This window comes from Monodelphis domestica, chromosome 3, assembly GCF_027887165.1.
Source record: "Monodelphis domestica isolate mMonDom1 chromosome 3, mMonDom1.pri, whole genome shotgun sequence".
In the NCBI taxonomy this organism is placed as follows: Eukaryota; Metazoa; Chordata; class Mammalia; order Didelphimorphia; family Didelphidae; genus Monodelphis; species Monodelphis domestica.
Genome location: NC_077229.1, coordinates 502,131,322 through 502,147,473, shown reverse-complemented (window position 1 = coordinate 502,147,473; position 16,152 = coordinate 502,131,322). Strand labels below are relative to the sequence as shown.

Below are 16,152 nucleotides of genomic sequence, written 5' to 3'. Positions count from 1 at the left end.
TCCAATTGATAAATGGGCAAGGGACAAGAATAGGCAATTTTCAGTTAAAGCAAAACTATTAACAAGCACATGAAAAAGTGCTCTAAATCTCTTATAATCAGAGAGATGCAAATCAAAACAACTCTGAGGTATCACCTCACACCTAGCAGATTGACTAACATGACAGCAAAGGAAAGCAGTGAATGCTGGAGGAGATGTGGCAAAGTCGGACATTGATTCATTGCTGGTGGAGTTGTGAACTGATCCAACCATTCTGGAGGGCAATTTGGAACTATGCCCAAAGGGAGATAAAAGACTGTTTGCCCTTTGATCCAGCCATAGCACTGCTGGGTTTGTACCCCAAAGAGATAATAAGGAAAAAGACTTGAACAAGAATATTCATAGCTGCGCTCTTTGTGATGGCCAAATGGATGGAAAATGAGGGGATGCCCTTCAATTGGGGAATGGCTGAACAAATTGTAGTATCTGTTGGTGATGGAATACTATTGTGCTAAAAGGAATAATAAAGTGGAAGAATTCCATGGAGACTGGAACAACCTCCAGGAAGTGATGCAGAGTGAAGGGAGTAGAACCAGGAGAACATTGTACACAGAGACTGATACACTGTGGTTCAATCGAATGTAATGGACTTCTCCATTAGTAGCGGTGTAATGTCCCTGAACAATCTGCAGGGATTTAGGAGAAAAAACACTATCCATAAGCAGAGGACAAATTGTGGGAGTAGAAACACTGAGGAAAAGCAACTGCTTGACTACAGGGGTTTGAGGGGACATGACAGAGGAGAGACTCTAAATGAACATCCTAATGCAAATACCAACAACATGGAAATGGGTTCGAATGAAGGACACGTGATACCCAGTGAAATCACGCATTGGCTAGGGGAGGGGTCATGTGAAGGGGGGAGGAAAAGAAAATGATCTTTGTTTCCAATGAATAATGTTTGAAAATGACTAAATAAAATAATGTTTAAAAGGGGGGGAAAAGAGTATTGAGGCAAAATAAAATGTTGTACCTAGCAGTACAACTGCAACAAGTGCAAGACACTTAATTTCTGTTTGCCTCAGTTTCCTCATCTGAAAACAGGAATAATGATACCACCTATCTCTCAAGTTGTTGAAGGGTCAAAAGAGATAATAATCATAAAGCACTCAGCACTATAAGTGCTACATTAATGTTAGTTATTCATAATTATGAAGGCTTCTTGCAGCCAGTCAAAGAACTCTTCAACATGTGGTTCGCCAACCAGAACCAAATTATGAAGATCTCGGTACACTCTACAGTCTGTCTCTCCAAGGAAATAAAGGAATAAAAAGGTAACAAAATAAAACCACTTGCATATGACTATGATTCTTGGTGTCCTCCATGTAAAAAGAAATAATCTTCTACATAGTTATCCATGTGGAGACTCCAAGGCATATTGAAGATGCACCAGGTCCCCCATTAACTGAGTATTTGGTATAGTGGCATCTATTCAAATTATTGTTCTTAAGTTTTTAATGGAGCAATTTTAATGGACAGCTCACTCTGTAGTAATGATGTATAATTGGAAATCTGTTACCCTAAAAACTGCATTTCCCAGGAGCCCACTGACTTCCTATCATTGCATACTTCCTCTAGACAGAGGGATAAATTTAGTGGGGTTCCTGGTCTCACTTTTTTTTGCTTCCTGTCACAACTATGGTGGAGTGGACTTTTTGAACAGGTGAGGTAGTCATGAGCATGTGGTTTTATTTTGTTACCTTTTTATTCCTTTATTTCTAGTGATCATTAATAAATCTGACAAAGTATAATAAAAAAAAGAAATTCATTGAGGCAGATTGTAGATACATGAGGACAAAATTCAAAGGTTTGCTTCATTGGAAGAATGTCACCTCACAAACTGGACGCCCTTTCCATAGGTGTGGCGTTGCTTTATCTTTTCCTGCAGCCTCCCAGCCCTGCGGACAGTCCCCTTATCTTTCTTATTCATTTAATCCAGTGAGTTGTGGCATAGGGTAGCCTTAAGGGGCAGTCTGTGGAGAGATAAGCTGGCCTTATGTCTCCCCATGAATGGAACTGTCAGAACTTCCCCTCTGAAGTCCAGACTGGCCTCCCCAGTGTTTCTAACCCGCGTTTATTCATTTCCCAGTCTTGGCCCTTTAGACAGCATGACTGTCCGCCATGTTCTCTCCTCCCCACGGAGCGCTTTTGTCCCTGGCAGGCGGGCGCTCCTCGTCTCCTGCTTTGCCTGGGGCTGTCCTCTCTCCGAATGCCTCCCCTTCGGGCCTCTGTCCAACAGAAAGCAGACCAGCCAGTTTCCGTTCTGGGTGCTTCTGTTCCCAGAAGGTGACGATGCTGAATGAATGCTCACGCCGAGGCTCGCCCTCGAGTCATTGGTTTACTTTTGGCCGCTTGTTAACCATCCGCTCGTCTGTTTCACTCAGGTTTCCGCAGACGGGCAGATCCGGTGACGAGGAGGCAGTTTCCGCACGGGGCTCACAGGATGGATTATATGCACTTTGAAGATGACAGCCGGGCGTGGTGGTTTGACATGGACATGGTTATCATCTATATCTATTCAGTGAACTGGGTCATTGGATTCATTGTTTTCTGCTTTCTTTGCTATTTTTTCTTTCCGTTTTAGGAATTTCTACATCTTAATAAAGGTGAACGATGCTATGAAGCCTTGAGTCTGTAAATAGCAGTGACTTAAAGAAAATAAGCCTTTTCTAAAGTTTTCTGAAGTTTTTATAGGTTACAGAATATTGAATTATTTGCTCTACAAAAGCTGGGACTAAGAAACTTCTCTGTTGATGTTTCTCATGTAGACACCAATACACTAGTTGAGATTATTTAACGCAAGATCAAGCCTATCCACTATATAGCACAGCATTGTGAGTCCTCCGATGGGTTTTAAGAGTATTTTGTTTGCATTTTTGTAGTTTTTAATCTCAGTCTTTCATTTGAAAAGATGCTTCTCCTTTAAAAAATAAAATCGGTTCACAACACGGAAGCATTTATCTAGAGAGAGAATATTCTTGATCATTTGAACACACACGTAGGCCCACGAGTCTGTTCCTGTTTATGCTTAGACAAATCATCTGCCTTGATGAGAAGCCGCACTCCATAGAAAGGAACCAGGAAGAATGACTTGTCCGAAACCAAGTTATTCCCCTCATTAACATGGATAACTGGAAGCCTGCTTTGTGCAGCTTCAGCAAGAGCTTCCTTTGGGCTCTTTTTCATATGATTATTTCTAGCAGCAAAGGGACAAGCAGGGGACATTGAGAACAGTGCCTGCCAATGAGAAGGAAGGAAAGGCTTCCCTCTAGGAACTGTGTCCCAACTGCCAGCTACAGCTTTGCTACCTGAAGAAATCATTCATTGACGCAGCGGGCTTCAGTACCCGTTAAAGAGGGGACGCGTGGCCCCGATGGATTTACTTTCGTCATTAGCTTTATTGGGGGAGTGCAGTCACGTATGGTGTGGCCATGCCATAAAAAGGGGTCGCTTATTCAGTGATGGGCCGACTTCCTGGGACAGGAACTCCTTTGAAGCCAACAGTGGAGATGGATTGTCCTTCTTTAAATGGTGGCATTTTTACAGGTCCAAAAAACTTAAAAATGTTCTCTGGCTGTGGGCAGATTTGAATGAGGCGTCCTGAGAAAGCCTAAAATCCTGAAGCCTGGAGAAAGCTTGCACATCCCAAGTCCCACCACCGGCGCTTGTCCGAGAAAGGGCTCCTTCCTGGGTTTTGTGTCTGCAGTAGTTCAGTAGGACAATTCTGTGGTGGGTAGACGAGAGAAACCGTCAAGCCCCAAAACGCGGAAGGTGTTAAAGCTGTGTTTAAATCTGCCTTCGCAAGAGACACCGAAAAAGAGAGTTTAAGGAGGCATTCTAAGGAAGAGCTCCCGCATCTGGATGTCCTTTACTCCGTGTCTCTGTCCAAGCCCCCTTTTCTTCAGGATATGATTGCGATAACTACATTTTAGCTCCACTGCCCACTCCTCAACATGGCTTGTATGAATATTTGATGTTTTAACATGTCCTACACATTTAATTTTGACATTAGTGTTTTGACTGTAGAGATGAGGCAGCGTGTTAGAGTGATTAGAGTGCTAGGCACAGAGGAAACAAACCCGGGTTCATATCCTGCCTCGAACCCAAGTTTGGTTGGTCCTAGTCAAGGCACTTAACCTGTGTGCCTCAGGCGACTTCTAGGACTTCAATACTAAGTCATAAACTTTCTGATCTTCAGGCGGGGAGGGATTTCCCACGCTGAATGTTCTCCACCCTGAAAAAATCACACATACTTCATATATGATTTTGTAGATATGTATAAGCATAATTAATGTATACTGAATACTAATATTACATGGCACTTTTTCTCCCTAATGCATTTTTCACATCTTTAGCTCGTTTTCTCCTTGTACCATCTGTATATAATGCAGAAATGGCAGAGGAAACCAAGGAATGAAGAAAACTCTCATGACTTGTGCAGAGTCACACGTAGCAAGCCTGTGATGAAACTGCTGAATGTTCAAACTACCCGACTTTCATCATAATGCTCTTTCAATTAGATCAAACTTGATTATAAAAGTACTGAAAAAGTAAATCTCAATTTTATTGTATTCCAAGAATTGGAATTTTATCTTTTATTCATAAAAATATATCTATAATAGGCTCCTGAAGAACACTGATTATTTTTATTTGGTAAACTTTTTATTGGTGCTTATCTAAGTCTTTGAAATACTTTAAAATATTAGACATTTTTTAAAAAATAAGTGGCATTTAGCTAACTAAGCAACATGATTTTTTGAGAATAAATCATGTTCTAGAATGAGACTGATTAAAAAACAACTGTGCCTCAGGAAAAGACTTCCTATTGGCAGTCATTATAGGACCTTGGGCAATGCAGTTGGTGTCTTTCAGCCTTGGTTTCCTCACCTATAAAATGAGAGTGGCAAATTGCAAAAATGTCAGTTCTGTAATGCACTTTTGAGTCTAACAATTTGTGTAAATAAATGATTAGAACATATTTTGTAATGTTATTGAAGCCATGTTATTGCTCTTGCGTTACAACTCTTTCCATCAGCACTTAAGTCCTGAATTGGACAAAATGTGCAAAATGACTCCAGCCATGCACAGGGGTCTAAGAAAAGTGGGGGGGGGGGGGAGTCTGCAGGTGCCATGGCACAGAACCAAAGGATCCAGATTGAGAGGCCCCATGACAGTTGGGAAAGGAGTTGGAATAAAATGAGATCCAAATGAGACCAGGTTGAAGAAGGGGGAACATAAAGGAGAAATGAGAAATCATGTAGTAGCAGTGATAGAAAGAGATAAATCAGTGATGGAGAACCTTTTAGAGACTGAATGCCCAAAATGCATGGAGAGGGGGCAGGGGAACAGCCCAGCTCTGTGTCTCCCTGACTTTCTAGTAATGAATTCTGGTGCACCCTGTGCCAGGGCAAAGCACAGGTGCCCACAGAGAGGACTCTGAGTGCCCCCCCAGGCACATGTGCCATAGGTGTACCACCACGGGTATAGGTCATTGTTGAAGGTGTGGAGACTATTAGACTGAGGTAAGTGAGAAAAGAGGGAATGTGCTGCCAGTCAGCCTTCTAACAAATGTACCAGTTGCCACTAGAAGCCCATCATGCCATACATATTTGAATATGAATGCCAAATTTAATCAAGTGAACCATAGTTAGAACATTAGCTCATTTATATATACACGAAAACAACTTTATGCTCCTTAAAATATTTTTGTGAAAATCATCTTTTTGTTTCCCTCAAGACACTGCAATGGGAGTCAGGGGAGGGGGAGAGAAGATCAGGACGGAGTAAGGAAAGGCTGACTAGAATAAATTATACTCTTCTTATTGGAAATCCCAGCAAACCAAAAGGAGAAGAATGTAGCCACAGCAACCAGTTTGCAAATACATTTAATGATTTAGAGGCTCTTGATTTAAAATAAAAATATGTGTTATGTAGATGAGAAATCTCAAGCCATGATGAAGAGCAATTTTATATTCTATCACATTTTCCTATTATCAGTATGGAAACTTAAGGAGCCTCATATCCAAGATAATTCAATTTAAGGAATATCCTACAAGTTAGTAACATTTTCTGAATGTTATATACTTATTTGAAAGCCATAAAACCATACCATTTCCACTTGGAAATCTGTGAATATATCTAAGCTGTGGAAGCTGAAAAAACAAAATTCCACAACATAGAGAAATCTAACGACTCTAGGAGATTTGGTGAACATTCAGTTAGCAAAAAAAACAAAATGCCCATGGTTCAGGGGACAGCTCTCATAACCAGGCAACGAAAGGAAAATGGAAAATTGGAACAATTATCCAAAAGGTGTCACAGAACAAGAACATAACATTGACCAAGTGCCCCTTGTTATTACAGTCTCTGTCACTTTTACATCTTTTTGCCTGAAACATGTCTATGTGATGTCCATTCCAAAAAGGGACCCAAGAGGAAATAGGGCTGATTAATATCTGATTAGATAACTAATATTAATATCAGGTCAAAGTAGTGCCGCAAGTCAACTCTTTTGAGAGACAAATGTGTATTAAAGTCATGGAACAGTCAAAAAATCAAGTCAGTAGTTGTAATGACCTCTTATAGTCTGAACTTGATCATGGTTCGACTGGATAGACTGAAGATTATTTTAAGTCAAAAGGAAAGAGTCATATGATTACGGAAACGCACTCTTGATATAGCCAGTAGCAATGAATCACTTTCTCCCATTTTTCATGCATTACAATTATTTTGCTATTACATAGTCTTTATGATATTGATAACCACTAAATACAAGCATTCCTCACACAATTCTTCCCCGTGTTTATGATTTCCGTGATAATAATAGGCTGTACCTCATGGAACATTTTCTCCAAAGGTATTGATTTAAACAAGCCAAGAATCAATGAGAAAACCAAATTCCACAAGTACTGAATATTCATGGTTTTTTCCACTAAATAGAAAAACAGACATTTTTAAATTGCACTGTAAGTTACAGTAATGCTACAGATTACTTGGCGAGAGCTGTCATTCCATCAGTAGGCTTGTTGCTTCCATTGATTCCTACCGGAACTCTTCCACATCTCAGCATTGGGTTTCATTAGCTGCCATTGCCCCAAAACTCATCTTCCTGCTGATAAGACTGAATAAACCTTACTAATCTTCCCTAATGCTGGCCAAGAGCCTCAGAAAATTACTTTAGTGAATTTTTAAAGCTTTAAATGACATATTTAATACTCCTTGTTACTTTCTCCCATTCTGAAAGGAAGTTGAGATTTTTCTTAAATGTTGCCTCCTGAACCATTGTAGACGACCTTAATATCATTGTTTCCTTCAAATAATCTAACTGTGCTATCAATATTTAAAAGGCTACGAAATGACTTCTACCCCAACAGGTAGTGAAGCCCCAATCCAGAAGTAGAAATAATCGCGGTTTTCCCTTGAGTACTTTAACAAGTCTGAATTTGCCTTTTTTTATTTACTGGGTTATTTTTCTAGTAACCTAGATTTTTTCTGAAAGAGGTGACATTGGGTTACATTTTAGATATGCAAATATATCTGCAACTTACCTAGTCCAAATCGAACTTAGTCAAGAGTATCCCCAGGACGCCCCCCTAAAGTGGTCAGCCAGCCTTTGCTTGAAAACTTCTGGGCAAAGAGATTCCACTAAAAAGAAAAATGATATTTACTGCTTTCTAATCATTTAAATTGATTTAGAGTAACCATATGGCAACCTTTTATGATAATTCAATAAGCTATAACTATTGACTTGATAGTAATAAAGCATCCTAATTATTACTTGATTGAATAACTGAGTATAAGAAATAATAATCACCAAAAAAAGGAAGTCATCAATAATCATCACTCATAGGAATAAGATTAATCTTCATTTTTAAAAAATCATTCAATTCCCTTATTAAATAACTTAGATATAAATAAATATAAATATATATAAATATAAATATAAATGAATAACTTGGAGATTTTGCCTCTGTATCTGGGAACATGTCATAAGGCAGAAGAAGATGGTAGACCTGAAATGAGATCATTCGACTCATGTCATTCTCTTTCTGAGGCTTTATTGTGATGTCATGGTGATGTGATGGTACTTTATATGGCATCATTAACCATGTCATTGACCCTACTAACACCTAAGGAGAAGCTTGTGCCCCATCTCCTGAGGAATGTTTACTTATTTACACATTAAACCTCTAGCTATAATATCTTTGGAACTCTATGAACATCTCTCAGCTGGAATGTGGAAGGTCTCAGACTGTGTCTGACTTCTGACGTGGTTTGTGTTGACTCAGGAAATCTGTGGCATGACCAGTCCTTTTCTTAACACATCTCTAGCTCTTGAGACAGTTTATTCAGCTCTCTGCTCAGGGCCACCTTTCCTTTGGAGGATAGAGTCATAATTGCAATCCAGGTCATTTAACTCTCAGTTCAGGACTTTTCCTCCCCCTATACCACATTTCCTCAGAAGGAACATTCCATGGAATTTCTAGATTGTTTGGGCTTAGAATGTCTTCAAACCTAAGTCCTGTATAGTGTTTGTATCCAAAGGATCCTGGGGTAGAAGTAAACCTTTCAGTTTTCTCTGTTCATGAATAAGAAATCCAAATGAAAGTTAATACAATATTGCTGTTTTCATTTTTGGTTTTTTGTTGTGTTGGGAGGATGAAAGGAGGAGAAAGAGAAAAGAGTAAATTTTTTTTAAACCCTCATCTTCTGTCTTGGAACCAATACTGTGTATTAGCTCCATGGAAGAAGAGCAGTAAGGGCTAGGCAATGGGTGAAGTGACTTGCCCAGGATCACACAGCTAGGAAGTATCTGAGGCCAGATTTGAACCCAGGACCTCCTGTTTCTGGGTCTGACTCAATCCACTGAGCCACCCAACTGCCCCTAGAATTTTTTAAAATGTAAAATCATCATGATTTAAGAACTCATAATTAGGTTTCTAGGTCTATATTTCTTAAACTATTGAATCCATAGCACCTCAAAATTGGGAATTTGGAAGAAAATTAAATAGATCCATAGGCTCTGAGATGCACCATGAGTAGGGGTGGGGAAGGGTTTCCTTTATACCACTATGACAAACATCTCAACTCTTTCCCTTTCTCTTATTTTTAGATTGAAATAATATCTTACTTTTCAACTTTAGTTTTCTTCTTCCTTTTTGTGTTGGCAGCTTGGTGAACTCTAATCATCCTGATTCAATCTTATGCCATCAGCATTCAAGATTAACTTCATTTTATCTTTGCCTCTGCTCCCTCCCTAGATACCATATCATACCTTTTTTTATTAATTGGTCTCAGAAACTTCCTAGGCAAATCACTTAACATCCCATTCTCTAGCCTAGGGATGGCAAACCTATGCCACAGGTGCCAAAAAGGGCATACAGAGCCTTCTCTGTGAGCATCCCTGTAGTTACTGTCAGAATTCCTTACTAGAAAGTGGGAGGGACAGGGGTGGAGCTGTTCCCTTCCCCCTGTCCATGCCTGAGGACATTTTTTCACTTTATCTGCTCCTCTGCCCAGCAGCCAATGGGAGCACTTCCTCCCTCCTCTATCTGGGGTAAGGGGGAGAGGGGAGCTCACATGCTGCCTGAAGTGGTGCAGAAAGAAGCCTGTGGAATCTGTGAGAGGGTGATTCGTGTTGTGTGGTTGGAGAGGAGCTAGGTTAGAGGGGAACATAGCTCCCAGCCTGGCACATAGCTGAAGGGGAGCAGAGCTCTGGGACCTCTCTCCTCTCTTTCTCCACATGCACTTCTCATCACCTGCCCCTCTGCCCATCCACCCAATGGAAGTGCTTCCTCCCTCCCCAGTCTGGGGTAAGGGGGGGAGAGGCTGGGAGTTCTGCATTCAGTCTGAGGTGAAGTGGGGTGGGGCACCTGGCATTTCCCTCTAAAAGGTTTGCCATCATTGGTCTAGTCCTTCTGCCCCCAGAACCAATACATGATACTGATGGAGTTGCCTAGCCCTCACCTTTCTGTCTTTATTACTTAGACAGAGGATAAGGTTGTTTCTTTTCTTTTCTTTTGTTTTTTAAGAAGCCATTTCCTCCAATCTGGAGGAATTGTAAACCTTAAAATTTCTTAGACTTATGAATGTTGGAAATTTCCCCATTGGGAAATTTCATACTTGAAAAAATCTCCTACTGATAGTAAGAACTCTATTGGAATTTGAAACTCCTTGGCATGGGAGGATCCTTCTCCTTCCTACTTAAGACTACTTTAGGACAGAAACCTTTTGCTAAACAATGGAAAGGGCTTTGACCTATGCTTAAGCATAGAACAGGAAGTTCTTTGAGTCATGATTGATTTTAGAATTGATACAATAGAGATACTTGGAATGACAGAACCAGGTCTTGGAAACTACAATCTCTACCCTACTCAGAGTAACAGGATTTAGGAAGGGCTGCAGCAAAGATCAAGATTTAATTATTTGAGAATATGACCTTCAACAGACATTTGCAAAGGGGACACCCTCTGGGTGGTCCTGGGTTAAGCTAGAGCCACCATTGGCACAGGGGAGACATCGACAGTGATTGGTAGATGTGAGAACTGAGGAGAGGGAACTTAGATTGTTTGCTTAAAGATAGTGGGGTCTGAGGACGAGGAGGAGGTTTGCTCTGAAGGAGGTCTAAGAGGGTGGATGCTCTGAAGGAGGTCTGAGAGGGGAGAGGTCCTGGAGGGAGAGCTCCTGGAGAGGTCTTGAAGGAGGCTGTGGAAGGAGAACTCAGGAGGAGTCAGGAGGAGAATTCTCTGGAAACATTTCTTGAAAGGAGGCTCTCTTGAAGGTGGAGCCTGAGGTTGGCATGAGAAGCCTTACCTAGAGAGATCTTGGGTGAGTGATAAAACCAACTGACTGATTTATCTCTTAGGACTTAGGTCTAGACCTTATTGACTTGAGGCCCTTCATTCTTATTCCTTTCTTACTTTCTCTCCTTTTCTATTGATTAATCAGTGTATTATAAATTAAATTTCTCTATAAAACCCAGTTGGCTTGGGCATATTCATAAATTGGGAATATATTCCCTGGTGACCATCTTATATTTATATAAAACCAAGACACAGTAGAAAACATATTTCAGCGGTCATAATTGTTATATATTTCCCTTGCTCCCAAACATTTTAATTATCACAGTTTATGGCTCCCACTCTCTTATCTACAACTATTTAACACTCAAAACTATTTTAAATCTAACAGAATGAATGGGCAGAAGAACAAATCACCGAAACAATGTAGGCTATCTGGGTGACACTAATAGGCAAGTAGGAAGTGGCAAGCATTTAAGGGAAAAGATAACAAGTTCAGTGTAGATAGGCCAAGTTGAAGATGTCTATGGGACGTTCCATCCAGGACATCCAGGAGGCATTTGGAGATAAAGCCCCGGGGATCTGGGAGAGAAGGTGAGGAGGGATGGATGGCAGCCCTTGGGTGAGCTGGATTTGAAAAGACAAGGCTTATCAGAGGATGAGGCTATCCCAGGGCTATCCTCCTCCTCCCACCATCCCAGCACCAGTATGCCTTGCTCTCCAGCACCATCTGCTGCCTACATGGAGGAGAATAATAATCTCGAATAATCTTTATAAAGGCTTATCTCATTTGTTCTTCACAAGCCTGGGAAGTGCGTGCTATTGTTACCCTCATTTTACTAATGAGAGAAGTGAAGTGGATACCAAGTGACTTACCCAGGGTCACTCAGCAAGTAAGCAACTAAGAGGAGTTTGCAACTCAGATTTTCCTGACTCCCAGCCTAGCTCTCTAACCTCTGTAATACTTGGCTGCCTCTCAATAAACCACCAAAACATTCTCCTTATAAGCTTGGGACACATCCTACAAATAGGCATACATCTCTGCTAAGAGGGGGCAGACATAGGCTACCCACGTGGATGGGCTTGCATAGATGAGGCACGTATGGTCCCAAAATATTTGGGTAAGGGGAAGAGTTTCTGGCATCTCTGAGACTTCAGAGTGTGAGGACAGACTGAGGTCTCCATGCAGCAAAGGAACTTCCAACACCTCCCTCCCTGAAATTCTTAGCTGGCTCTTTCTCCAGGGTTGAGCAAGCACAGCTAGTCTCTTTTAGCTCAAAGACTATAGGCTCCATAATTTGGGAGGTTGCTCTTGTTTTTTATCTTTAGAAAAAGGCAAAATCACTTTTTGGAGATTAACAAAAATTTCTCCCGTCAGACATCCCAGTTACTGGCTGATAGGGGGCAATGGCTGGAAAGCCTCTCCATGGCAAAAGCAGATCAACATCTTGCACAAAACCATAAACTCTGAACCTCTATACCCAGTTAATAAAAGCCAGGAAAAGTGCCTCTGGGATTAAGATTAACTTTTTTTTTTTTTAGGTCCCACCTAATTAAAGAATAGCCCCTTTTCCAAGACAACTGTTAGGTTTAGAAATGCTGTTTTGTCGGCATTTATTATATCTTTCAGTAGCAAAAACAGACCTTGATTTTGGGGGACTTATCAATGTTACTCCAAAATACAACCTGACCTGAAAAGAATACAACAGAACTCATATCCTCATTCCTTAAAGCCGCATTCCTTAGAGAGGCCTCCCTTAATGTAATTTATTGTATTAGTTTTCTTGGTGGCCATTTCATATTGCTGATGTATATTGAGCTTAGAGTCTATTAAACAGCCCAGATATTTTTAGACAAGTTGTTAAAAAATTATTTCACCCATCTGTGCTTCCATAAACTAAAAATAATAACACTTAATCTATATACCTCTCAGGATTACTTGGAAGACAAAATTAAGTTTAAGAAGAAAATTGATATAAAAATACATTAAGCAAAATAATAGTTCAAAAGGCCTGTGCTGATAATGTTTAACAACTTCCTCTGAGGAAAAAAAATGTATGCAGGGTCCACTTTTAAATGTGATTGGCATTATTGTGGAGATTTTCCCCACCATTTTCCCAAGTATTGGTAATTAGCAAAACAATAAATCAAGTCCTGATTGGTACTGTTTCTTGATGTCTAAGATATAAATGCTCACATTGAAATTTTAACAATCCACTTTCTTGAGCTGGTTTGAGCTGATTCCAATATATCCCTCTTTGTCAGCATCTAGCACATTGATGGTGAACTTATGGCACATGTGCCCAACAGGGCCATACAGAGCTCACTCTGTGAGCATGTGAGCCATTGCCTACCAAAGTTTTTTACTGGAAAAGCAGAGAGACTCAGGGGAATTGCTCCCTTCCCTCTCTCTCCCACACTGAGGATATTTGTCACTTCACCTGCCCCTCTGCCCAGTAGTTCAGTAGGAGTACTTCCTCCCCTATTTGATGTAAGGGGGGGGGGGGCTGGGTACACAGCATGGGGTCTCTGGGGGAGTGGGCATGGCATGGGGTCTCTAAAAGGTTTGCTATCACTGATCTACTATATATGTTTTTCACATAATAAGTACTCACTAAATATGTATATTGGCTTTCTTTTTGTATACCTAGTGCCTGATATATTCTGGTAGAGCTTTTCAAATAGGAACCGTTTAAATGTTTTTTTGAATTGAAAAGTATTTTTGTTTGTTTCTAAACCTTTAGAATCTACAACAAAAAACACGATGTACGTTTATAAGAGAAAACTCAGTGTGTCTAGCTTAGCACAGTGCCTGGCATATATAAGTGCCTAAGTTAGTCCTCCCTCCCTCCCTCCCTCTCTCTCTCCCTTCTTCCTTCCTTCCTTCCTTCCTTCCTTCCTTCCTTCCTTCCTTCCTTCCTTCCTTCCATCCTTCCTTCCTTCCTTCCTTCCTTCCTTCCTTCCTTCCTTCCTTCCTTCCTTCCTTCCTTCTTGCTTTCCTTCCTTCCTTCCTTCTTGCTTTCCTTCCTTCCTTCCTTCTTGCCTTCCTTCCTTCCTTCCTTCCTTCCTTCTTACCTTCCTTCCTTCCTTCCTTCCTTCCTTCCTTCCTTCCTTCCTTCCTTCCTTCTTACCTTCCTTCCTTCCTTCCTTCCTTCCTTCCTTCCTTCCTTCTTACCTTCCTTCCTTCCTTCCTTCCTTCCTTCTTACCTTCCTTCCTTCCTTCCTTCCTTCCTTCTTACCTTCCTTCCTTCCTTCCTTCCTTCCTTCCTTCCTTCCTTCCTGCCTTCCTTCCTTCCTTCCTTCCTTCCTTCTCTTCCTTCCAACAATATAGAAGTTCCTTCCAATAATTCATATGACAACCTATTCACCTTACATAACTCTTACCCATTTCTTCCCAAAAATTAACCACAATGGGCCATTCAATTGGTAAGGGAACTTTCTTGATTTTTCTTGATATTGTAAAACTACAAGCAGTCACTTTAGTTCTTCATCAGTCATCCCTCACTCTCACCATATATTTGATCCATTCTCTTTTTTTAATCATGCATTTCTTTTAATTTATAAGGTTTATTGAAGTCTTTTGTCTTCACATTAGTTATTCCCCATCTAGCCCTAGGTTGTACCTACTCTTGTAACAAAGAAAAGGAATCAAGCAAAATGATCAGATATGAAGAACCTGTCAGAAAATATATGTAGTATTCTGTCTGCTTTGATGTGAAAGAAAAGTTTAACCATACATTTCTTTGAGGATCCCCTCTACTTTAGTTCATCCTCATATTTCTTTATTTGTTATATGTTAGTCTGTGAATCCCAGTACCCTTTGAACATTACACATTTGTAATTCTTTGGAGACTACTATTCTATAATTCATAGTCATACAAAAATATTAGTAGAATGTTAGTATTATGAGGAAGAACCTCTGTATGAGAAAGAACTTTAGGGTGATTAAAGGGACTTTGCATTTTCTGAAAGGCAATCTAGGCCTTTCACCATTCTGTTTAATTCTGGGCCAAAATTCTTGTTCATTTTCAAGATGTATGCATATATGACTGCATATGCATGTGTACATATACTAATAAGTGGACAGATTTTATAGGTTGCTTATAATATTGATAATAGTAATAAAGGGCTTACCCTTTTTTACTTAGTTTTTGGAGTAAAAGTAAAGCAATATTCCTTGAATGATAAAATAAGAGAAATAATTTGATGTTTTGATTTATAAATGGAATTTGATTTAGAAACAGAATTTAATGTTTAACTTGGAAATAAAGACATTATTAATATCAAGTAAGGCATAAAACAGAAGCATACTCACTAAATGTATTCAACAATGTTATGAAGGATGTCTACTCCATTGTCCATAAGCTGCATGCTTAGCTTAGACCAGGAAATGGCATTGCCCTTCCCACTAAGATAACCTAATCAACTAGGATCTCATCCTCAAGATATTCTCAACTCTTCCTGGGTTGCTTCTACCCTCTGAGTGGATTAAAAGGTGACTAAACTTCTCCCAAAGGCTGCCTTTTTAGAGGGCTCACAATCTACCCAATAACTCCATTTTCCCTCAGTAACTTTACTTAACTTCAAGTCCATGGAACAACATGCTTGCACATCTGCTGTGCCTGGTACCCTTGGTGATCCACCTTTTCAGCTTCCTTTTGTGCAGTCTCAGCCCATTAGTTTGTAAGCTCTTAGAGGACAGGACTTGTCTTTTTCTTCTTTCTATCCTTAACTTAGCATCGTATGTGGCACATAGTTATTGAATTGAAGTGCAGAGATCACATTGAAGCAGGATTCCCTAGACATGGTGAGATCCTAAAAATACTGATGAGACAATGGACTGGAAAGAAGAAAGGCTCATAGCAGGGACGCGAACCAGCAGGGTGTCATTTCAGAGTCATCTAGATTTTGAGGAACGAGACCCCACATCAGTCTGGCAGTACTGATAGAGGAAAGAAGGAGGGGGTGTGTGTGAGGGATTCTACAAAAGTAAAATGGTCAAGCGTTGGCAGCAAATTGAACCTGGTGTTTGAGGAGAGGAGAAGGACATCTAGATGATGAGCTGGGCGAGTGGGATCATGATGGTACCTTGAACAGGAACAAGGAAGTTAGAAGACTAGAGAGTTAATGGGGAAAGATAATGAGTTCCATTTGGGACATGTTGAGTTTAAGATGTCTGTGGGACATCCAATTCAAGATATCTAATAGGCAATTGGAGATGCAACCCTGTAGGTCAGAAGAGATAAAGCTAGATAAATAGATTTAAGAATCATCAAGATAATTGAGTGCATGAATCCATGGGAGATGATGAGAT

General features: G+C 40.3%; 1 protein-coding gene across 6 annotated transcripts in view; it reads left to right on the top strand.

Moving 5' to 3' along the window:
* The window catches only part of RNF180 (ring finger protein 180), a 241,463-nt gene extending 236,446 nt beyond the window's left edge, over nt 1-5,017 (top strand). For 5 of the 6 annotated variants that reach the window (XM_016431313.2, XM_016431310.2, XM_007486381.3 and 2 more), the window contains one exon: nt 2,424-5,017. In XM_016431313.2, coding sequence (XP_016286799.1) covers nt 2,424-2,623 — 200 coding nt within the window. In that variant the 3' untranslated portion in view covers nt 2,624-5,017. The remainder of the gene's footprint in view (nt 1-2,423) is intronic. The other variant, XR_008917944.1, reaches the window with a different exon arrangement.
* The last annotated feature ends 11,135 nt before the right edge of the window (nt 5,018-16,152 follow it).